Source organism: Pseudophryne corroboree, chromosome 2, assembly GCF_028390025.1.
Source record: "Pseudophryne corroboree isolate aPseCor3 chromosome 2, aPseCor3.hap2, whole genome shotgun sequence".
Taxonomy (NCBI): domain Eukaryota; kingdom Metazoa; phylum Chordata; class Amphibia; order Anura; family Myobatrachidae; genus Pseudophryne; species Pseudophryne corroboree.
In genome coordinates this window covers 811,588,359-811,609,762 of record NC_086445.1, presented here as the reverse complement: position 1 = coordinate 811,609,762, position 21,404 = coordinate 811,588,359, and the positions used below count along the sequence as shown (strand labels likewise).

At 49.4% G+C, this 21,404-nt stretch overlaps 1 protein-coding gene across 1 annotated transcript in view; it reads left to right on the top strand.

Moving 5' to 3' along the window:
• The first annotated feature begins 5,988 nt into the window (after positions 1-5,988).
• The window catches only part of TMEM183A (transmembrane protein 183A), a 111,123-nt gene continuing 95,707 nt past the window's right edge, over positions 5,989-21,404 (top strand). The window contains exon 1 of the mRNA XM_063955667.1: positions 5,989-6,253. Coding sequence (XP_063811737.1) covers positions 6,190-6,253 — 64 coding nt within the window. The 5' untranslated portion in view covers positions 5,989-6,189. The remainder of the gene's footprint in view (positions 6,254-21,404) is intronic.

The window sequence follows — 21,404 nt, the reverse complement described above, 5'->3', positions numbered from 1 at the left end:
CTCATCGGTTTTTCGCTGCGGTGCGAACGGGTGCGGAATGCGCATGCCGGGCGGCCACAGTGCGCGACAATGTCCGGCGACAGGGGTCGCCGGGTTATGTCGCGTCTTGAGAAGAAAGCGGTCACAGAGCGGACCGCAAAGAAGATGGACAGGAAGAAGGCGGACCTGGGCGTCTCCACAGCGTTTGCAGCCGTTTTCGGGGAGTGGATTGGAAAACGCAGGCGTGTCCAGAACAACGGAAGGTGGATGTCTGAAGTCAGAGGCAGCTTCAGCATCGCAGGGATCATCACACAGGGTAAGTAGGTATAGGGCTGATCAAGTTCTGCTTGAATTTTTTTTTAGCTTAGCAGGGCTGCACAAGCGATCGTAGCCCTGCTAAGCTAAAATACACTCACCCATAGGTGTGGACTAGTTGATCGCAGCTGCAGCAAAAAGTTGCTGGCTGCGATCAACTCGGAATGACCACCTCTGTGTCTTATGCTGCAGAGGACATTTCCTCTCAGGAGGAATCCATTCCATGTACACAGGAATGTAATGCATTGTCCCAGATCCCTATTACTGAGCCTGAGTGGTTAACCGGTATTAAGGGTATGGTCTCTCAGATCTCTACTAGGGTAGCTCATACTGAGACTGAAACTCAGGTTTTAAAGAAATCTATGGCAGTTTGGTCAGGTTCTGTCCCTATTCCTTCAAAATCCCCTAGCATATACCCACAGAAACGTGCACTTGCCCAGATTATGCAAGATGACATGGATACCAACTCTGACACGGCAGACGGGGATGTGCTGAGGGGGGCGACATCCCTTGCAAAAGGGTGCAGCTAATGATAGAGGCCATTAGAGATGTGTTAAATATTACTGATACAACACCTGAGCAGGTTGAGGAGGCTTACTTCACAGACAATAAGAAAGCCTTGCTAACCTTCCCTGTGTCTAAAGAATTAAATGCTTTATTTGAAAAATCCTGGGAAAACTCTGAGAAAAAATTCCAGATCCCAAAAAGGGTTCTGGTTGCTTTTCCCTTCCCTGAGGAAGATAGGAAAAAATGGGAAAACCCACCCATAGTTGACACGTCTGTTTCCAGACTGTCGAAAAAAGGTGGTTTTACCTGTCCCTGGATCTACCGCGTTAAAAGAACCGGCGGATCGTAAGATTGACACTACGCTCAAATCCATATACACTGCTTCAGGGGTGGCGTTGAGGCCTACTATTGCCTGCGCATTGATCTCTAAAGCTATAGTAAAGTGGTCAGGTAAATTACTAGATGATTTGGATTAACTGGATAGAAGTGACATTGAATTATTTTTACGTAACATACAGGATTCTGCGGGATCCATGGTGGAATCCATGAAGTACCTGGGTACGCTGACTGCAAGGATATCTTCCATGTCTGTCTCAGCTCGCAGGGGACTCTGGCTATGCCAATGGTCTGCAGACGCGGAATCCAGGAGAAGTGTAGAGAACCTACCCTACACAGGTCAGGCTCTATTTGGGGAAGCATTGGATGCGTGGATTTCCACGGCACCCGCGGGTAAGTCACCTTTTCTTCCCTCAGCTACGCCTTCTTCGAAGAAACCTTTTTCTTCATCGGCAACCCAGTCCTTTCGGACCGCTAAGACAAAAAAGTCCAAGTCTCCTACCACCTGCTTTAGAGGTGGGCGGGGCAAAATCCAAAAAGCATGCACCCGCAGGCTCCCAGGACCAGAAGCCTGCTTCTGGTACCTCAAAATCCTCAGCATGACGGTGGACCACGCAGCCTGGAGGACGGGCTGGTGGGAGCAAGACTCAGACATTTCAGCCACGTCTGGGTGTCATCCGGCCTGGATCCCTGGGTACAGGATATTGTGTCCTGGGGTACAGACTGGAGTTTCAAAAAAACCCACCTCACGATTCTTCAAATCAGGCTTGCCAGCTTTACTGACAGACAAAACTGTCCTACTGGAAGCTATCCAGAAATTGGAACGTTCAGAGGCCATTGTCCCAGTTCCACCTCATATGCACAACGTGGGTTACTATGCAAACCTTTTTATGGTACGGGCACCAGATGGTTTGGTCAGACCAATCTTGAACTTGAAATCGTTAAACCCTTATCTAAGGGAGTTCAAATTCAAAATGGAGTCTCTGAGAGCGGTGATCTCAGGTCTGGAGGAGGGGGAGTTTCTGGTATCCTTAGATATCAAGGATGCGTATCTCCATATTCCAATTTGGCCTCTGCACCAGGCTTATTTCAGATTTGCACTGTTGGACAGTCACTATCAGTTTCAGACACTGCCATTTGATCTCTCCACGGCACCGAGGGTGTTCAGCAAGGTGATGGCAGAGATGATGGTTCTCCTCCACAGACAGGGAGTGAACATAATTCCATACCTGGACGATCTGCTGAAAAAGGCGTCGTCCAGGGAGAAGCTATTGCAGTCCATTGCTCTCACGACTCATCTGCTCAGGGTCCATGGTTGGATCCTGAACCTTCCAAAGTCACATTTGGAGCAGACAAGGAGATTGTCTTTCCTGGGGATGGTCCTTGACATGGAAGTGCAGAGGGTGTTTCTACCGGTGAAGAAAGTGTTGGTTATACATTCAATGGTCCGGGATGTCCTGAAGCCAGCCCGGGTATCGATTCATCTGTGCATTCGTCTTCTGGGGAAGATGGTTGCCTCTTACGAGGCTCTGCAGTTCGGAAGGTTTCATGCTCGATCCTTCCAATTGGATCTCCTAGACAAGTAGTCGGATTCTCATCTACATATGCACCTGAGGATACGTCTGTCGCCGAAAGCAAGGATTTCACTCCTCTGGTGGCTACAAATGCCTCACCTTCTGGAGGGCTGCAGGTTCGGGATTCAGGACTGGATCCTTCTAACCACGGATGCAAGTCTCCGGGGCTGGGGCGCAGTCACTCAAGGGGAAACTTTCCAAGGAAGGTGGTCAAGCCTGGAATCCATTCTTCCAGTAAACATTCTGGAACTAAGCCTTATACAACGGTCTTCTGCAAGCGGCACATCTTCTGAAAGATCAGGCCATTAAAGTTCAGTCGGACAATGTGATGACAGTGGCCTACATAAACCGACAAGGCGGAACGAAGAGCAAAGCTGCAATGTCAGAGGTAACAAAAATCATCCTCTAGGTGGAAAAGCACGCGGTGGCGCTGTCAGCAATCTTCATTACGGGAGTGGACAACTGGGAAGCGGACTTCTTCAACAGACACGATCTCCATCCAGGAGAGTGGGGCCTCCATCCAAAGGTGTTCAGGGAGGTGACAAATCTATGGGGGGTTCCTCAAATAGACATGATGGCCTCCCGCCTCAACAAAAAACTTTGGAGGTTGCTCCAGGTCAAGAGACCCGCAGGTAGTGGCGGGTGGTGCCCTGGTAACTCCGTGGGTGTTCCAGTTGGTGTATGTGTTTCCTCCACTTCCACTAATTCCAAGAATTCTAAAGCTCATAAGGAGAAAAGGAGTTCATGCAATCCTCATTGCTCCAGACTGGCCAAGAAGGGCTTGGTACGTGGATCTTCTGGATCTACTGCTGGAAGAGCCGAGGCCTCTTCCTCTTCGGGAGGACCTGCTGCAGCAGGGGTCGTTCGCTTATCAAGACTTACCGCGGCTACGTTTGATGGCATGGAGGTTGAACGCCAGATCTTAGCTCGGAAGGGCATTACGAACAAGGTTATTCCTACCCTGATACAGGCTAGGAAAGGAGTAACGTCTAAACATTACCATCGCATTTGGAAAAAGTATGTATCTTGGTGTGAATCCAAGAAGTTTCCTATGGTGGAGTTTCAACTGGGACGTTTTCTCCTCTTCCTGCAAGCAGGTGTGGATATGGGCTTGCGGTTGGGATCCGTAAAGGTCCAGATTTCGGCCCTATCCATTTTCTTCCAGAAACAGTTGGCTTCCCTCCCTGAGGTTCAGACTTTTTTGAAAAGGGTTCTGCACATCCAGCCTCCCTTTGTGCCACCCACGGCACCCTGGGATCCTAACGTGGTGTTGCAGTTCCTCCAATCGGATTGTTTCGAGCCTCTACAGGAGGTTGAGGTCAAGTTTCTCACATGGAAGGCTGTCACTTTGTTGGCCTTGGCTTCTGCTAGACGTGTGTTGGGGGCTTTGTCTTGTAAAAGCCCCTACTTAATATTCCATGAAGATAGAGCTGAGCTCCGAACACGTCAGCAGTTCCTTCCGAAGGTTGTGTCGGCATTTCATATCAACCAACCTATTGTGGTGCCAGTTGCTACTGACTCCTCAATTTCATCAAAGTCCTTGGATGTTGTAAGGGCTCTGAAAATCTATGTGAAGAGCACTGCTTGTCACAGAAAATCGGACTCTTTGTTTGTTCTGTATGATCACAAGTAACTTGGGTGTCCTGCTTCTAAGCAGACTATCTCTCGCTGGATCAGGTTCACTATCCAGCATGCGTATTCTATGGCAGGATTGCCGTGTCCTACATCTGTTAAGGCCCACTCTACTCGTAAGGTGGGTTCTTCCTGGGCGGCTGCCCGGGGTGTCTCGGCTTTATAGCTTTGCCGAGCGGCTACTTGATCTGGGTCGAACGCGTTTGCTAAGTTCTACAAGTTCGATACTTTGGCCTCTGAGGACCTGAAGTTTGGTCAATCAGTTCTGCAGGAGCCTCCGTGCTCTCCCTCCCGTTTTGGGAGCTTTGGTACATCCCCATGGTACTAATGTGGACCCCAGCATCCTCTAGAACGTAAGAGAAAATAGGATTTTAATTACCCACCGGTAAATCCTTTTCTCGTAGTCCGTAGAGGATGCTGGGCGCTCACCCAGCGCTTTGTGATCCTGCAGTGGTTACTTGGTTCAGTACTGCTTAGCTCTTGGTTTAGCACTATCTTTGTAAAATCCTTCTCTATGTTGTCCGTCTCCTCGGGCACAGTTTCTAGACTGAGTCTGGTAGGAGGGGCATAGAGGGAGGAGCCAGCCCACACTCTCAAACTCTTAAAAGTGCCAATGGCTCCTAGTGGACCCATCTATACCCCATGGTACTAATGTGGAACCCAGCATCCTCTACGGACTACGAGAAAAGTATTTACCGGTAGGTAATTAAAATCCAATTTATAGTGTGATCCTAGCTTTTCACTACAGGTGATGGCAATTATAAATTAAGAGGGAAGTCCAGGAGCAGAGCATTCTGTCCCTCCTGGACAGGGTCATATTGGGAGGTACAGTATGTGGGGTGGTAACTGCGTGGCTGATGGTGTGGTAATTGTGTACAACATGTGTATGCTACAACATAAACACATGAAAGCAGTTGGCTGGTATACTACAGTATTTGTAAATATTACCAATCAAGTTTTTGTGAATGTTTTGGATTTATAATCTTACAAAATAGTATACTGGATGCTATGACAATACAGGTTTTATTGTGCTTTCTTGGATTTTGCTGCTGAGTTCCAAAATCTCCCACCCTGCTCTGTATCAATGGTAATCAGGCACTGAGGAGCAGATTTATTAAGCCTGGTGAAGTGATAAAGTGGAAGGTGATAAAGCGCCAGCCAATCAGCTCCTGTTAAATTAAATGCTGGGATTGAGAAATGACAGGAGGTTATTGGGCGGTGCTTTAACACCTCCCAACATGACACTTTCCAGGAGGGACAAAATGCAGTTTCAGGACTTCCCTCTTAATTTAAAATTGCCCTCACCTTGAAACACCTTTGTTATCATTAAACTGGTTTACAGCAGGTGAGGGGAATCCTAAATTAAGAAGGGAGTCCAAGAACACAGCATTTTGTCCCTCCTGGAAAGGGTCATATTGGGCGGTATGCTTCACCGGGTTTAATAATCTGCCGTCTGCCCTTGCGTACAGAACGCGGCAGCATTCTTGGGGACCAAGCTATGTGGTGAGTGATTCCAACAGCTAAGCGCGCGTGCGCAGTACTACTACAGCCTGAGCGTGTATAGTGTGTGTCCTGTACTAGCAGTATGTGCCAACCATATGCGCCGTGCTGACTGGCGAACGGAAGTAGAGCATTACTTCCAGGTCCTGGAAGTCAGTGACGTCTCGGCGACGCTGCCGCCGCTAGGAGTGTGGAGCTAGGAGACAGGCACATGATGGCTGCGGACCTCGGTGTTTTGCAGCCACTTTCTCCTCTGCTCCACTCCGTCTCCCGTGGTCTGTAGCCATGGCCGGGCCGGCTTCCCCTCACTCAGAGCCTGCGCCGCCCCCACCCGCCAACCGCAGTCATGCCCAGGAAACGAGACCGAAAGCGGCTGAAGTTTCGGGCTGACGATCTGAGCGCTCACAGAGGTGAGAGGAGACCTCGTGTCCCGCTGTCACTCCATTGTCACTGTGCCATCATGTGCTGCTGCCAGCCATCAGACACCACCTGCTGCTGTGCCTCTGTGCCGGCTGCTGCACCTGCTGAGTTACACGTCCCAGGTCTCCTGCCAGCCTGTAGTACACGTACTTCCACACTTGCTGGAAGGGGTCCTGTTGCTATGTCAGACAGTGCATCAGTGCTAGGTGTCCCCATTTTATCAGGAACCTATATTTATATTCTAAACATTTGCTGGCTGTTCCTGACTCCTTCGTTCTGCTGTGCAGCAAGGAGGTCTATGCAAGTCCATTGCCATTACTTCATATGGCGTAGGTGGTAACACCCTAGTATTAGAAACATAAAGAAAAATAAAAAAAATACATAACTGGGCTGAGAGAAAAATAAGATGAGATTGGTGCAAGATAAATTTTTGTATGACATAAAGTCGTTGCAATTTGTGACAGATCCTTGGGGCAGTACGGATGGGTGTAATTGTTAGCATTACTGCCTCACAGCAATGATGTCATGGGTTTCATTCCCACCATGGCGCTAACTGTGTGGAGTTCGTATATTCTCCCCGTACTTGCGTGGGTTTCCTCCCACAATCCAAAAATATACTGGTAGGTTAATTGGCTTCCAACAAATTAACCCTAGCGTGAATGTGTGTGTACATGTGGAAGGGAATATAGATTGTAAGATCGGGTGTAGTATGGTATGTCGGGCTCCCGGCGACCAGCATACCGGCGGCGGGAGCCTGACCGCCGGCATACCGACAGTGTGGCGGGTGCAAATGAGCCCCTTGCGGGCTCGCTGCGGGAACGGTGGTGCGACACTATTTTATTCTCCCTCCAGGGGGGTCGTGGACCCCCACGAGGGAGAAAGTGTCGGTATGCCGGCTGTCAGGATTCTGGCGCCGGGATCCCGACAGCCGGCATACTGAAGACCACCCGTAAGATCCACTGGGGCAGGGACTGATGTGAATGGCCAAATATTCTCTGTAAAGCGCTGCTGAATATGTGTGCACTATATAATTAACTGGTAATAAATAAATAATATGTATTCTCTTGGGGTTTTAAATAAAAAGCTATAACCATAAAGTTGGACTTTTGATAAGCAAAATAAGGACAAAAGTAACACTGGTAGTTAATTTCTGCTTACATTTTACTTATTTCAGGAACTTTAATTGTTATCTTTATACTGTACAGTAGGCTGCAGTGCACCCATGTAACAGTGAATTCTTCCCATTGCCTGAAATATTTACAATAAACAGGGATAAAGCTGGGTGCACACTACGATCCTATATTCCATTATGGGGTCTATGCAATGCATGTCGGATCCTTTCCGACGGAAAGGATTTGACAATGCAGTATTAAATTTTTGGTAAAATCTGACAGGATTTAGCCGTTCTCAACAATGTCAATCTGACTTCGAAAATCCGTCAAAACGCGTGGATCCGCCGATCCACGTGTTTTACGACAAGTTGGTATTGCCGACATATCGGGGGGGAAATGGCAGCCTCATTGAATAGGTTGGAACACTATTCTACCTAAAAAAGTCGAAACTGTCGTCTTTCCGACAAGATGGCAGTTCCGACTTGAATTGAATAAACACCAAAATTGTTCTGACTGGACTCAGAATGATATATCTTGCGCATTGTATAGTGGACCCGATTCAGACTCTTACGTTAACCCTTTGGTTAGCGTACAAGTCCGTTAGTGGGGGCCCTGCACATGTGCAAGACAGGTTCTGTATCCTCGCACACAGTGCTCCCTTAGTCCCCAGCCCGGCTGACGGGCTGAGGGCATTTGGGGGTGGGGAAGAGGCAGCAACCAGGTCCGTTCTTTAAAACAGGCGCGTCTGGCTAAACAGATTTACTGACTTTAGCTACGGATCTTAGAAGGAAATCTGAGTAACCTGAACTTTACTCAGATGACCGATGGTCCTGCAGAGTGTCTTGATATGCAACCCGCGGATCACGGAAGAAGGCAGGAGGCGTCTTTTTACACCAGACGTCTCTTGCTATATTAGCTAATGGTATTGCACAGCCCCATCTCTGCGACTGTGCAATATCATACAACTCTGAATCAGGCGCAGTGTGTACCCCCAATCCATTGTTCATTGAATCAGTCCATTGGATGTGCTGCAGGTCCAATGAGACTATTCCATGGTTTAAAGTGTAGTTATATGCAGCATGTAATGATACCACTTTCACACCGCACAAATAACCCGGTATCGACCCGGCATATTGTGGAAGCGCCACAGCGGGATTCCTGGCTCGCCTGACCCGGTAATTCAACTCTGGAATAAAGCAGTGTTATTCCCAGGTTGAATACCGTGTCAGTGGCAGTGTAAACGGGTTCCCGGGTCGATGGGACCCGTTCACTAGATAGGGAGAGGCGGCGTGGCGATGAGCTCATCTCCCAGTTTTGCTACCAGCTCCGCTCCACGCTGCTATGGCAACCTGCTCAGCATATTGACGGGTCAGGGAAGCCTGCTGTAGCTTCCAGTTCCGGATCCCTCCCGGGAAGGACCTGTTTCCAATTCCCGAGTGGGATCCGGCATTTGTGCTGTGAAAGGGGTATTATACGTTGTTCTGTTGTACAGCGGATCGTATATTCTGTACGGCAGTGTGATGACATTGCATCATGACGCTGGGTCGCAACGTCAGAAGTTGTGTTTCAAGCTTTAGCTCGTTAAGCATTATAGATTATACAAAGTTTAATATTATATCAGCCTTCTGTTCTTCCTGCCATACGTGCAAGGAATGCAATTCCTATGCACTTAACTTAAACCCTGCAAATAACAAGTGGTCTGGTCACAAACCAAAGTAAAAATGGGCAATGTAAGGTGTATTACTGCTTTGCTTTTCTTTTCTCTCTTACGTCCTAGAGGATGTTGGGGACTCCGTAAGGACCAGGGGGTATAGACGGACTCCGTAGGAGACATGGGCATTATAAAGAACTTTTAGAATGGGTGTGCACTGGCTCCTCCCTCTATGCCCCTCCTCCAGACCTCAGTTAGATCCTGTGCCCAGAGGAGTTTCTCTGAAAAATAATTTTGTTAGGTTTTTTATTTTCAGGGAGCACTGCTGGCAACAGGCTCCCTGCATCGTGGGACTGAGGAGAGAGAAGCAGACCTACTTAAGTGATGGGCTCTGCTTCTTAGGCTACTGGACACCGTTAACTCCAGAGGGAGTCGAAACGCAGGTCTCCCCCCGCCGTTCGTCCCAGAGACGCGCCGCCGTCCTCCTCACAGAGCCGGAAGATTGAAGCCGGGTGAGTATAAGAAGAAAAGAAGACTTCTAAGGCTGCAGAAGACTTCAGATCTTCCCTGAGGTAAGCGCGCAGCATTCCCACACATTACACACACTACCAGGCACTGATGGGTGCAGGGCGCAGGGGGGCGCCCTGGGCAGCAATATGAACCTTTAAGTCTGGCAATATGGATATAGGCTGCGGAGGCAGTAAGTGTATAAATCCCCCGCCAGTTTTATAAAATTAAGCGGGACCGAAGCCCGCCGCCGGAGGGGGCGGAGCTTGGTCCCTCAGCACTAACCAGCGCCATTTTCTCCACAGAGCACTGCAGAGAAGCTGGCTCCCCGGACTCTCCCCTGCTGAACACGGTGACACAGGGCTGAAAAGAGGGGGAGGCACTTGTAAGGCGCAGTGAGTGTATTACACGGTTTATTATATATAAAAGCGCTATTATCTGGGAATTCTGTTTCCAGTGTCAGTTGGCGCTGGGTGTGTGCTGGCATACTCTATCTCTGTCTCTCCTAAGGGCCTTGTTGGGGAACTGTCTCCTTATAGATATATCCCTGTGGGGGTGTCGGTACGCGTGTGTCAGCATGTCTGAAGCGGAAGGCTCATCTAAGGAGGAGGTGGAGCAGATGATTGTGGTGTCTACGTCGGCAACGCCGACTCATGATTGGGTGGAATGTTTTAAATGCAAATGTGAATTTATTACATAAGAGAATGGACAAAGCAGCGTCCAGGGAAAAAGCAGGGAGTCAATCCACAGATTGGACTGCGTCACAGGGCCCTTCAGGGTCTCAAAAGCGTCCCCTATCCCAAATAGCAGACACTGATACCGACACATATTCTGACTCCAGTGTCGACTACGATGATGCGAGGTTACACCCAAGAGTGGCCAAAAGTATTCATTAAATGATTATTGCAATAAAAGATGTTTTGCATATCACAGATGACCCCTCTGTCCCTGACACGAGGGTGCGCATGTATAAGGAAAAGAAACCTGAGGTAACCTTTCCCCCATCTCATGAGCTAAACGAGTTATTTGAAAAGCTTGGGAAACTCCAGACAAAAAACTGCAGATTCCAAAGAGGATTCTTATGGCGTATCCTTTCCCAGCACAGGACAGGGTACGCTGGGAATCCTCACCCAGGGTCGACAAGGCTTTAACGCGCCTGTCCAAGAAGGTGGCGCTACCGTCTCCAGACACGGCAGCCCTCAAGGATCCTGCTGATCGCAGACAGGAAACTACCTTAAAATCTATTTATATGCATACAGGGTGCTTTACTTAGACCGGCAATAGCATCGGCATGGGTATGTAGCGCAGTTGCAGCTTGGACAGATACCTTGTCAGCTGACATTGCTTCCCTAGACAGGGATATCATTTTATTGACCTTAAGTCCCATTAAAGACGCAGTCTTATATATATATGAGAGACGCTCAAAGAGACGTTGGGCTGCTAGGTTCGAGAGCCAACGCCATGGCGATTTCTGCTAGGCGATCCCTGTGGACCCGCTAATGGAAGGGTGATGCCGACTCAAAGAAGCATATGGAGGTTTTACCATACAAAGGTGAAGTTTTATTTGGGGAAGGTCTCGCGGACCTGGTTGCCACAGCTACCGCGGGTAAATCTACTTTTCTCTGACGTCCTAGTGGATGCTGGGGACTCCGTAAGGACCATGGGGAATAGACGGGCTCCGCAGGAGACTGGGCACTCTATAAGAAAGATTTGGTACTATCTGGTGTGCACTGGCTCCTCCCTCTATGCCCCTCCTCCAGACCTCAGTTAGATTTTTGTGCCCGGCCGAGCTGATGCACACTAGGGGCTCTCCTGAGCTCCTAGAAAGAAAGTTTATTTTAGGTTTTTTATTTTCAGTGAGATCTGCTGGCAACAGACTGACTGCAACGAGCGACTAAGGGGAGAAGAAGCGAACCTACCTGCTTGCAGCTAGCTTGGGCTTCTTAGGCTACTGGACACCATTAGCTCCAGAGGGATCGACCGCAGGACCCGTCCTTGGTGTTCGTTCCCGGAGCCGCGCCGCCGTCCCCCTTACAGAGCCAGAAGCAAGAAGATGGTCCGGAAAATCGGCGGCAGAAGACTTCAGTCTACACCAAGGTAGCGCACAGCACTGCAGCTGTGCGCCATTGCTCCTCATACACACTTCACACTCCGGTCACTGAGGGTGCAGGGCGCTGGGGGGGGGGGGGGGGCGCCCTGGGCAGCAATAAAAACACCTTGGCTGGCAAAATAACCACAATATATAGCCCCAGAGGCTATATATGTGGTAATTACCCCTGCCAGAATACAGAAAAAAGCGGGAGAAAAGTCAGCCGAAAAAGGGGCGGAGCCATCTCCCTCAGCACACTGGCGCCATTTCTCCCTCACAGTTCCGCTGGAAGGAAGCTCCCTGACTCTCCCCTGCAGTCTACACTACAGAAAGGGTAAAAAAGAGAGGGGGGGCACTAAATTTAGGCGCAGTATAACTTATAGCAGCTATAAGGGGACATAATTCAGTTAGTCCCTGCATTATATAGCGCTCTGGTGTGTGCTGGCATACTCTCTCTCTGTCTCCCCAAAGGGCTTTTGTGGGGTCCTGTCTCCTTTAAGAGCATTCCCTGTGTGTGTGCGGTGTGTCGGTACGGCTGTGTCGACATGTTTGATGAGGAGGCTTATGTGGAGGCGGAGCAGATGCCTATAAATGTGATGTCACCCCCTGCGGGGCAGACACCTGAGTGGATGGACTTATGGAAGGAATTACGTGCAAGTGTCGACTCCTTACATAAAAAATTTGACGACATGCCAAATGCGGGACAGCCGGCTTCTCAGCTCGTGCCTGCCCAGACAATTCAAAGGCCATCAGGGGCTCTGAAACGCCCACTACCTCAGATGGCAGACACAGATGTCGACACGGATACTGATACCAGTGTCGACGACGATGAGTCAAATTTAATGTCCACTAGGGCCATTCGTTGCATGATTGAGGCAATGAAAGAGGTATTACACATTTCTGATATAAACCCAGGTACCTCAAAAAAGGGTATTATGTTTGGGGAGAAAAAACTACCAATAGTTTTTTCCCCCATCTGAAGAATTAAATGAAGTGTGTGAAGAAGCGTGGGCTTTCCCCGATTAAAAAATTGGTGATTTCAAAAAAATTACTAATGGCGTTCCCTTTCTCGCCAGAGGATAGGTCACGTTGGGAAACTCCCCCTAGGGTGGATAAAGCGCTCACACGTTTGTCTAAAAAGGTGGCACTACCGTTTCCGGATACGGCCGCCCTAAAGGAACCTGCTGATAGAAAGCAGGAGGCTATCCTAAAGTCTATATATACACACACTGGTGTTATACTGAGACCAGCTATTGCTTCAGCGTGGATGTGCAATGCTGCTGCTGCTTGGTCAGATTCCCTGTCGGAAAATATTGACACCCTAGATAGGGACACTATATTGCTAACCGTAGAGCATATAAAAGACTCAGTCTTGTATATGAGAGATGCACAGAGGGAGATCTGCCGGCTGGCATCTAGAATAAGTGCATTGTCCATTTCTCTATCGTCCTAGTGGATGCTGGTGTTCCTGAAAGGACCATGGGGGATAGCGGCTCCGCAGGAGACAGGGCACAAAAAGTAAAGCTTTACGATCAGGTGGTGTGTACTGGCTCCTCCCCCTATGACCCTCCTCCAAGCCTCAGTTAGATTTTTGTGCCCGGCCGAGAAGGGTGCAATCTAGGTGGCTCTCCTAAAGAGCTGCTTAGAAAAGTTTAGCTTAGGTTTTTTATTTTACAGTGAGTCCTGCTGGCAACAGGATCACTGCAACGAGGGACTTAGGGGAGAAGAAGTGAACTCACCTGCGTGCAGGATGGATTGGCTTCTTTGGCTACTGGACATTAGCTCCAGAGGGACGATCACAGGTACAGCCTGGATGGTCACCGGAGCCTCGCCGCCGGCCCCCTTGCAGATGCTGAAACGAGAAGAAGGTCCAGAATCGGCGGCAGAAGACTCCTCAGTCTTCTTAAGGTAGCGCACAGCACTGCAGCTGTGCGCCATTTCCTCTCAGCACACTTCACACGGCAGTCACTGAGGGTGCAGGGCGCTGGGAGGGGGGCGCCCTGGGAGGCAATGTAAACCTATTTTTTGGCAAAAAAATACCTCACATATAGCCTCCGGGGGCTATATGGAGATATTTAACCCCTGCCAGAATCCGTTAAAGAGCGGGAGACGAGCCCGCCGAAAAAGGGGCGGGGCCTATCTCCTCAGCTCACAGCGCCATTTTCCTCACACAGCTCCGCTGGTCAGGAAGGCTCCCAGGCTCTCCCCTGCACTGCACTACAGAAACAGGGTAAAACAAGAGAGGGGGGGCAAAATTGTGGCAAAAATATATATATTAAAGCAGCTATACAGGGAGCACTTATTATAAGGCTATCCCTGTCATATATAGCGCTTTTGGTGTGTGCTGGCAAACTCTCCCTCTGTCTCCCCAAAGGGCTAGTGGGGTCCTGTCTTCTTTAAGAGCATTCCCTGTGTGTCTGCTGTGTGTCGGTACGTGTGTGTCGACATGTATGAGGACGATATTGGTGTGGAGGCGGAGCAATTGCCAAATATGGGGATGTCACCCCCTAGGGAGTCGACACCAGAATGGATGGCTTTATTTATGGAATTACGGGATAGTGTCAACACGCTAAAGCAGTCGTTTGACGACATGAGACGGCCGGACAATCAATTAGCACCTGTCCAGGCGCCTCAAACACCGTCAGGGGCTGTAAAACGCCCGTTACCTCAGTCGGTCGACACGGACCCAGACACAGGCACTGATTCCAGTGGCGACGGTGACGAATCAACCGTATTTTCCAGTAGGGCCACACGTTATATGATTTTGGCAATGAAGGAGGCGTTACATATTGCTGATACTACAGGTACCACAAAACAGGGTATTATGTGGGGTGTGAAAAAACTACCTATAGTTTTTCCTGAATCAGATGAATTAAATGAGGTGTGTGATGAAGCGTGGGTTGCCCCCGATAAAAAACTGCTAATTTCAAAGAAGTTATTGGCTTTATACCCTTTCCCGCCAGAGGTTAGGGCGCGCTGGGAAACACCTCCTAGGGTGGACAAGGCGCTCACACGCTTATCAAAACAAGTGGCGTTACCCTCTCCTGAGACGGCCGCACTTAAAGATCCAGCAGATAGGAGGATGGAAAATATCCAAAAAAGTATATACACACATACAGGTGTTATACTACGACCAGCTATAGCGACAGCCTGGATGTGCAGTGCTGGGGTAGCTTGGTCAGAGTCCCTGATTGAAAATATTGATACCCTGGATAGGGACAATGTTTTACTGTCTTTAGAGCAAATAAAGGATGCATTTCTTTATATGCGTGATGCACAGAGGGATATTTGCACACTGGCATCACGGGTAAGTGCTATGTCCATTTCGGCCAGAAGCTTTTCAACCGCAGCCCTTTCGTTCCTTTAAAAACAAGAGAGCAAAGGGATATTCATATCTGCCACGAGGCAGAGGAAGGGGGAAGAGACTGCAACAGGCAGCTCCTTCCCAGGAACAGAAGCCCTCCCCCGCTTCTACAAAAGCCTCAGCATGACGCTGGGGCTTCTCAAGCGGACTCGGGGGCGGTGGGCGGTCGTCTCAAGAATTTCAGCGCGCAGTGGGCTCACTCGCAGGTAGATCCCTGGATCCTGCAGATAATATCTCAGGGGTACAGGTTGGAACTAGAGACGGATCCACCTCGCCGTTTCCTGAAGTCTGCTTTACCAACGTCCCCCTCCGACAGGGTGACGGTCTTGGAAGCCATTCACAAGCTGTACTCTCAGCAGGTGATTGTCAAGGTACCTCTTTTACAACAAGGAAAGGGGTATTATTCCACTCTATTTGTGGTACCGAAGCCGGATGGCTCGGTAAGACCTATTCTAAATCTGAAATCCTTGAACCTGTACATAAAAAAGTTCAAGTTCAAGATGGAGTCACTCAGAGCAGTGATAGCGAACCTGGAAGAAGGGGACTTTATGGTATCCTTGGACATCAAGGATGCGTATCTCCACGTTCCAATTTACCCCTCACACCAGGGGTACCTCAGGTTCGTCGTACAGAACTGTCACTATCAGTTTCAGACGCTGCCGTTTGGATTGTCCACGGCACCTCGGGTCTTTACCAAGGTAATGGCCGAGATGATGATTCTTCTTCGAAGAAAAGGCGTATTAATTATCCCATACTTGGACGATCTCCTAATAAGGGCAAGGTCCAGAGAACAGCTAGAGATGGGATTAGCACTGTCTCAAGAAGTGCTAAAGCAGCACGGGTGGATTCTGAATATTCCAAAATCCCAGTTAATTCCGACAACACGTCTGCTGTTCCTAGGGATGATTCTGGACACGGTTCAGAAAAAGGTTTTTCTCCCGGAGGAAAAAGCCAAGGAGTTATCCGAACTTGTCAGGAACCTCCTAAAACCAGGAAAGGTGTCTGTACATCAATGCACAAGAGTCCTGGGAAAAATGGTGGCTTCTTACGAAGCAATTCCATTCGGCAGATTCCACGCAAGAATTTTCCAGAGGGATCTGCTGGACAAATGGTCAGGGTCGCATCTTCAGATGCACCAGCGGATAACCCTGTCTCCAAGGACAAGGGTATCTCTTCTGTGGTGGTTGCAGAGTGCTAATCTATTGGAGGGCCGCAGATTCGGCATACAGGATTGGATCCTGGTGACCACGGACGCCAGCCTGAGAGGCTGGGGAGCAGTCACACAAGGAAGAAACTTCCAGGGCGTGTGGTCGAGCCTGGAAACGTCTCTTCACATAAACATTCTGGAACTAAGAGCAATCTACAATGCTCTAAGCCAGGCAGAACCTCTGCTTCAAGGAAAACCGGTGTTGATCCAGTCGGACAACATCACAGCAGTCGCCCATGTAAACAGACAGGGCGGCACAAGAAGCAGGAGTGCAATGGCAGAAGCTGCAAGGATTCTTCGCTGGGCAGAGAATCATGTGATAGCACTGTCAGCAGTGTTCATCCCGGGAGTGGACAACTGGGAAGCAGACTTCCTCAGCAGACACGACCTTCACCCGGGAGAGTGGGGACTTCATCCAGAAGTTTTCCACATGCTTGTAACCCGTTGGGAAAGACCAATGGTGGACATGATGGCGTCTCGCCTCAACAAAAAACTGGACAGGTATTGCGCCAGGTCAAGAGACCCGCAGGCAATAGCTGTGGACGCGCTGGTAACGCCTTGGGTGTACCAGTCGGTGTATGTGTTTCCTCCTCTGCCTCTCATACCAAAAGTATGTAGAATTATACGGCAAAGAGGCGTAAGAACGATACTAGTGGTTCCGGATTGGCCAAGAAGGACTTGGTACCCGGAACTTCAAGAGATGATCACGGAGGATCCGTGGCCTCTACCTCTGAGAAGGGACTTGCTTCAGCAGGGTCCCTGTCTGTTTCAAGACTTACCGCGGCTGCGTTTGACGGCATGGCGGTTGAACGCCGGATCCTAAAGGAAAAAGGCATGCCGGAAGAAGTCATTCCTACCTTGATTAAAGCAAGGAAGGAAGTAACCGCAAGGATCGGAGTGCTCCGACGGAGGAATTTCAACTGGGTCGATTCCTACATTTCCTGCAATCAGGATTGTCTATGGGTCTAAAATTGGGATCTATTAAGGTTCAAATTTCGGCCCTGTCGATTTTCTTCCAGAAAGAATTGGCTTCAGTTCCTGAAGTCCAGACCTTTGTTAAGGGAGTACTGCATATACAGCCCCCTGTGGTGCCTCCAGTGGCACCGTGGGATCTCAATGTTGTTTTGGACTTTCTCAAATCTCATTGGTTTGAACCACTAAAAAATGTGGATTTGAAATATCTCACATGGAAAGTGACCATGCTACTAGCCCTGGCTTCGGCCAGGAGAGTGTCAGAACTGGCAGCTTTATCTTACAAAAGCCCATATCTGATTTTCCATTCGGACAGGGCAGAACTGCGGACTCGTCCACATTTTCTCCCTAAGGTGGTGTCAGCATTTCATCTGAACCAGCCTATTGTAGTGCCTGCGGCTACAAGCGACTTGGAGGACTCCAAGTTGTTGGACGTTGTCAGAGCTTTAAAAATATACATTTCAAGGACAGCTGGAGTCAGGAAATCTGACTCACTGTTTATACTATATGCTCCCAACAAGTTGGGCGCTCCTGCGTCTAAGCAGACTATTGCTCGCTGGATTTGTAGTACGATTCAGCTTGCACATTCTGTGGCAGGCCTGCCACAGCCAAAATCGGTAAAAGCCCACTCCACAAGGAAGGTGGGTTCTTCTTGGGCGGCTGCCCGAGGTGTCTCGGCATTACAACTCTGCCGAGCGGCTACGTGGTCGGGGGAGAACACGTTTGTAAAATTCTACAAATTTGATACCCTGGCTAAGGAGGACCTGGAGTTCTCTCAGTCGGTGCTGCAGAGTCATCCGCACTCTCCCGCCCGTTTGGGAGCTTTGGTATAATCCCCATGGTCCTTTCAGGAACCCCAGCATCCACTAGGACGATAGAGAAAATAAGAATTTACTTACCGATAATTCTATTTCTCGGAGTCCGTAGTGGATGCTGGGCGCCCATCCCAAGTGCGGATTATCTGCAATAATTGTACATAGTTATTGTTACCTAAATCGGGTTATTGTTGTAGGGAGCCATCTTTCAGAGGCTCCTCTGTTATCATACTGTTAACTGGGTTTAGATCACAGGTTGTACGGTGTGATTGGTGTGGCTGGTATGAGTCTTACCCGGGATTCATAAATCCTTCCTTATTGTGTACGCTCGTCCGGGCACAGTATCCTAACTGAGGCTTGGAGGAGGGTCATAGGGGGAGGAGCCAGTACACACCACCTGATCATAAAGCTTTACTTTTTGTGCCCTGTCTCCTGCGGAGCCGCTATCCCCCATGGTCCTTTCAGGAACCCCAGCATCCACTACGGACTCCGAGAAATAGAATTATCGGTAAGTAAATTCTTATTTTCTGCTAGGAGAGGCTTATGGACTCTGCAGTGGTCAGGGGATGCAGATTCTAAAAGGCACATGGAAGTTTTGCCTTATAAGGGTGAGGAGTTATTCGGGGATGGTCTCTCAGACCTTGTTTCCACAGCAACAGCTGGGAAGTCAGCATTTTTGCCCCATGTCCCCTCACAGCCTAAGAAAGCGCCGTATTATCAGGTACAGTCCTTTCGACCCCAGAAAAACAGGCGGGGAAAAGGCGGGTCCTTTCTGTCTAGAGGAAGGGGAAAAAAGCTGCAACACACAGCAGGTTCCCAGGAACAAAAGTCCTCCCCCGCTTCTTCCAAATCCGCCGCATGACGGTGGGGCTCCACAGGCGGAGCCAGGTACGGTGGGGGGCCGCCTCAAAAATTTCAGCGATCGGTGGGTTCGCTCACGGGTGGATCCCTGGATCCTTCAAGTAGTATCTCAGGGGTACAAGCTGGAATACGAGGCGCCTCCCCCCCGCCGTTTCCTCAAATCGGCCTTACCGACAACTCCCTCGGGCAGGGAGGCTGTACTAGAGGCAATTCACAAGCTGTATTCCCAGCAGGTGATAGTCAAGGTACCCCTACTTCAACAAGGACGGGGTTACTATTCCACACTGTTTGTGGTACCGAAACCGGACGGTTCGGTGAGACCCATTTTAAATTTGAAATCCTTGAACACATACATAAAAAAGTTCAAGTTCAAGATGGAATCGCTCAGGGCGGTTATTGCAAGCCTGGACGAGGGGGATTACATGGTATCCCTGGACATCAAGGATGCTTACCTGCATGTCCCAATTTACCTTCCTCACCAGGAGTACCTCAGATTTGTGGTACAGGATTGCCATTACCAATTCCAGACACTACCGTTTGGACTGTCCACGGCACCGAGGGTGTTTACCAAGGTAATGGCAGAAATGATGATACTCCTTCGAAAAAAGGGAGTTTTAATTATCCCGTACTTGGACGATCTCCTAATAAAGGCGAGGTCCAGGGAGCAGTTACTGGTCGGAGTAGCACTATCTCAGGAAGTGCTACAACAGCATGGCTGGATTCTAAACATTCCAAAGTCACAACTGGTTCCTTCCACACGCTTACTGTTCCTGGGGATGATTCTGGACACAGAACAGAAAAAAGTTTCTCCCGCAGGAGAAAACCAAGGAGCTGTCATCTCTAGTCAGAGACCTCCTAAAACCAAAACGGGTATCGGTGCATCACTGCACACGAGTCCTGGGAAAAATGGTGGCTTCATACGAAGCAATTCCATTCGGCAGGTTCCATGCAAGGACCTTCCAGTGGGACCTCTTGGACAAGTGGTCGGGATCGCATCTTCAGATGCATCAACTGATAACCCTGTCTCCAAGGACCTGGGTGTCTCTACTGTGGTGGCTGCAGAGTGCTCATCTTCTATAGGGCCGCAGATTCGGCATACAGGACTGGGTCCTGGTGACCACGGATGCCAGCCTTCGAGGCTGGGGCGCAGTCACACAGGGAAGAAATTTCCAGGGACTTTGGTCAAGTCAGGAGTCGTCCCTACACATAAATATTCTGGAACTGAGGGCCATTTACAATGCCCTAAGTCAGGCAAGGCCCCTGCTTCAAAACCAGCCGGTTCTGATCCAAACAGACAACATCACGGCAGTCGCCCATGTAAACCGACAGGGCGGCACAAGAAGCAGGATGGCGATGGCAGAAGCCACAAGGATTCTCCGATGGGCGGAAAATCACGTACTAGCACTGTCAGCAGTGTTCATTCCGGGAGTGGACAACTGGGAAGCAGACTTCCTCAGCAGACACGACCTACACCCGGGAGAGTGGGGACTTCATCCAGAAGTCTTCCTACTGTTGGTAAACCGTTGGGAAAGGCCACAGGTGGACATGATGGCGTCCCGCCTCAACAAAAAGATAAAGAGATATTGCGCCAGGTCAAGGGACCCTCAGGCGATAGCTGTGGACGCTCTAGTGACACCGTGGGTGTACCAGTCGGTTTATGTGTTCCCTCCTCTGCCTCTCATACCAAAGGTACTGAGAATAATAAGAAGGCGAGGAGTAAGAACGATACTCGTGGTTCCGGATTGGCCAAGAAGAGCTTGGTACCCAGAACTTCAAGAAATGTTATCAGAGGACCCATGGCCTCTACCGCTCAGACAGGATCTGCTACAGCAGGGGCCCTGTCTGTTCCAAGACTTACCGCGGCTGCGTTTGACGGCATGGTGGTTGAATTCCGGATCCTAAAGGAAAAGGGCATTCCGGAGGAAGTCATTCCTACGCTGATAAAAGCCTGGAAAGAAGTAACCGCAAACCATTATCACCGCATTTGGCGATAATATGTTGCGTGGTGTGAGGCCAGGAAGGCCCCTACAGAGGAATTTCAGCTGGGTCGTTTTCTGCACTTCCTACAGTCGGGAGTGACTATGGGCCTAAAATTGGGTTCCATTAAGGTCCAGATTTCGGCTCTTTCGATTTTCTTCCAGAAAGAACTGGCTTCACTACCTGAAGTTCAGACTTTTGTAAAGGGAGTGCTTCATATTCAGCCCCCTTTTGTGCCTCCTGTGGCACCTTGGGATCTCAATGTGGTGTTGAGTTTCCTAAAATCACATTGGTTTGAACCACTTAAAACTGGATCTGAAATATCTCACGTGGAAAGTGGTCATGTTATTGGCCTTGGCTTCGGCCAGGCGTGTGTCAGAATTGGCGGCTTTGTCATGTAAAAGCCCTTATCTGATTTTCCATATGGATAGGGCAGAATTGAGGACTCGTCCCCAGTTTCTCCCTAAGGTGGTATCAGCTTTTCACTTGAACCAACCTATTGTGGTGCCTGCGGCTACTAGGGACTTGGAGGATTCCAAGTTACTGGACGTAGTCAGGGCCTTGAAAATTTATGTTTCCAGGACGG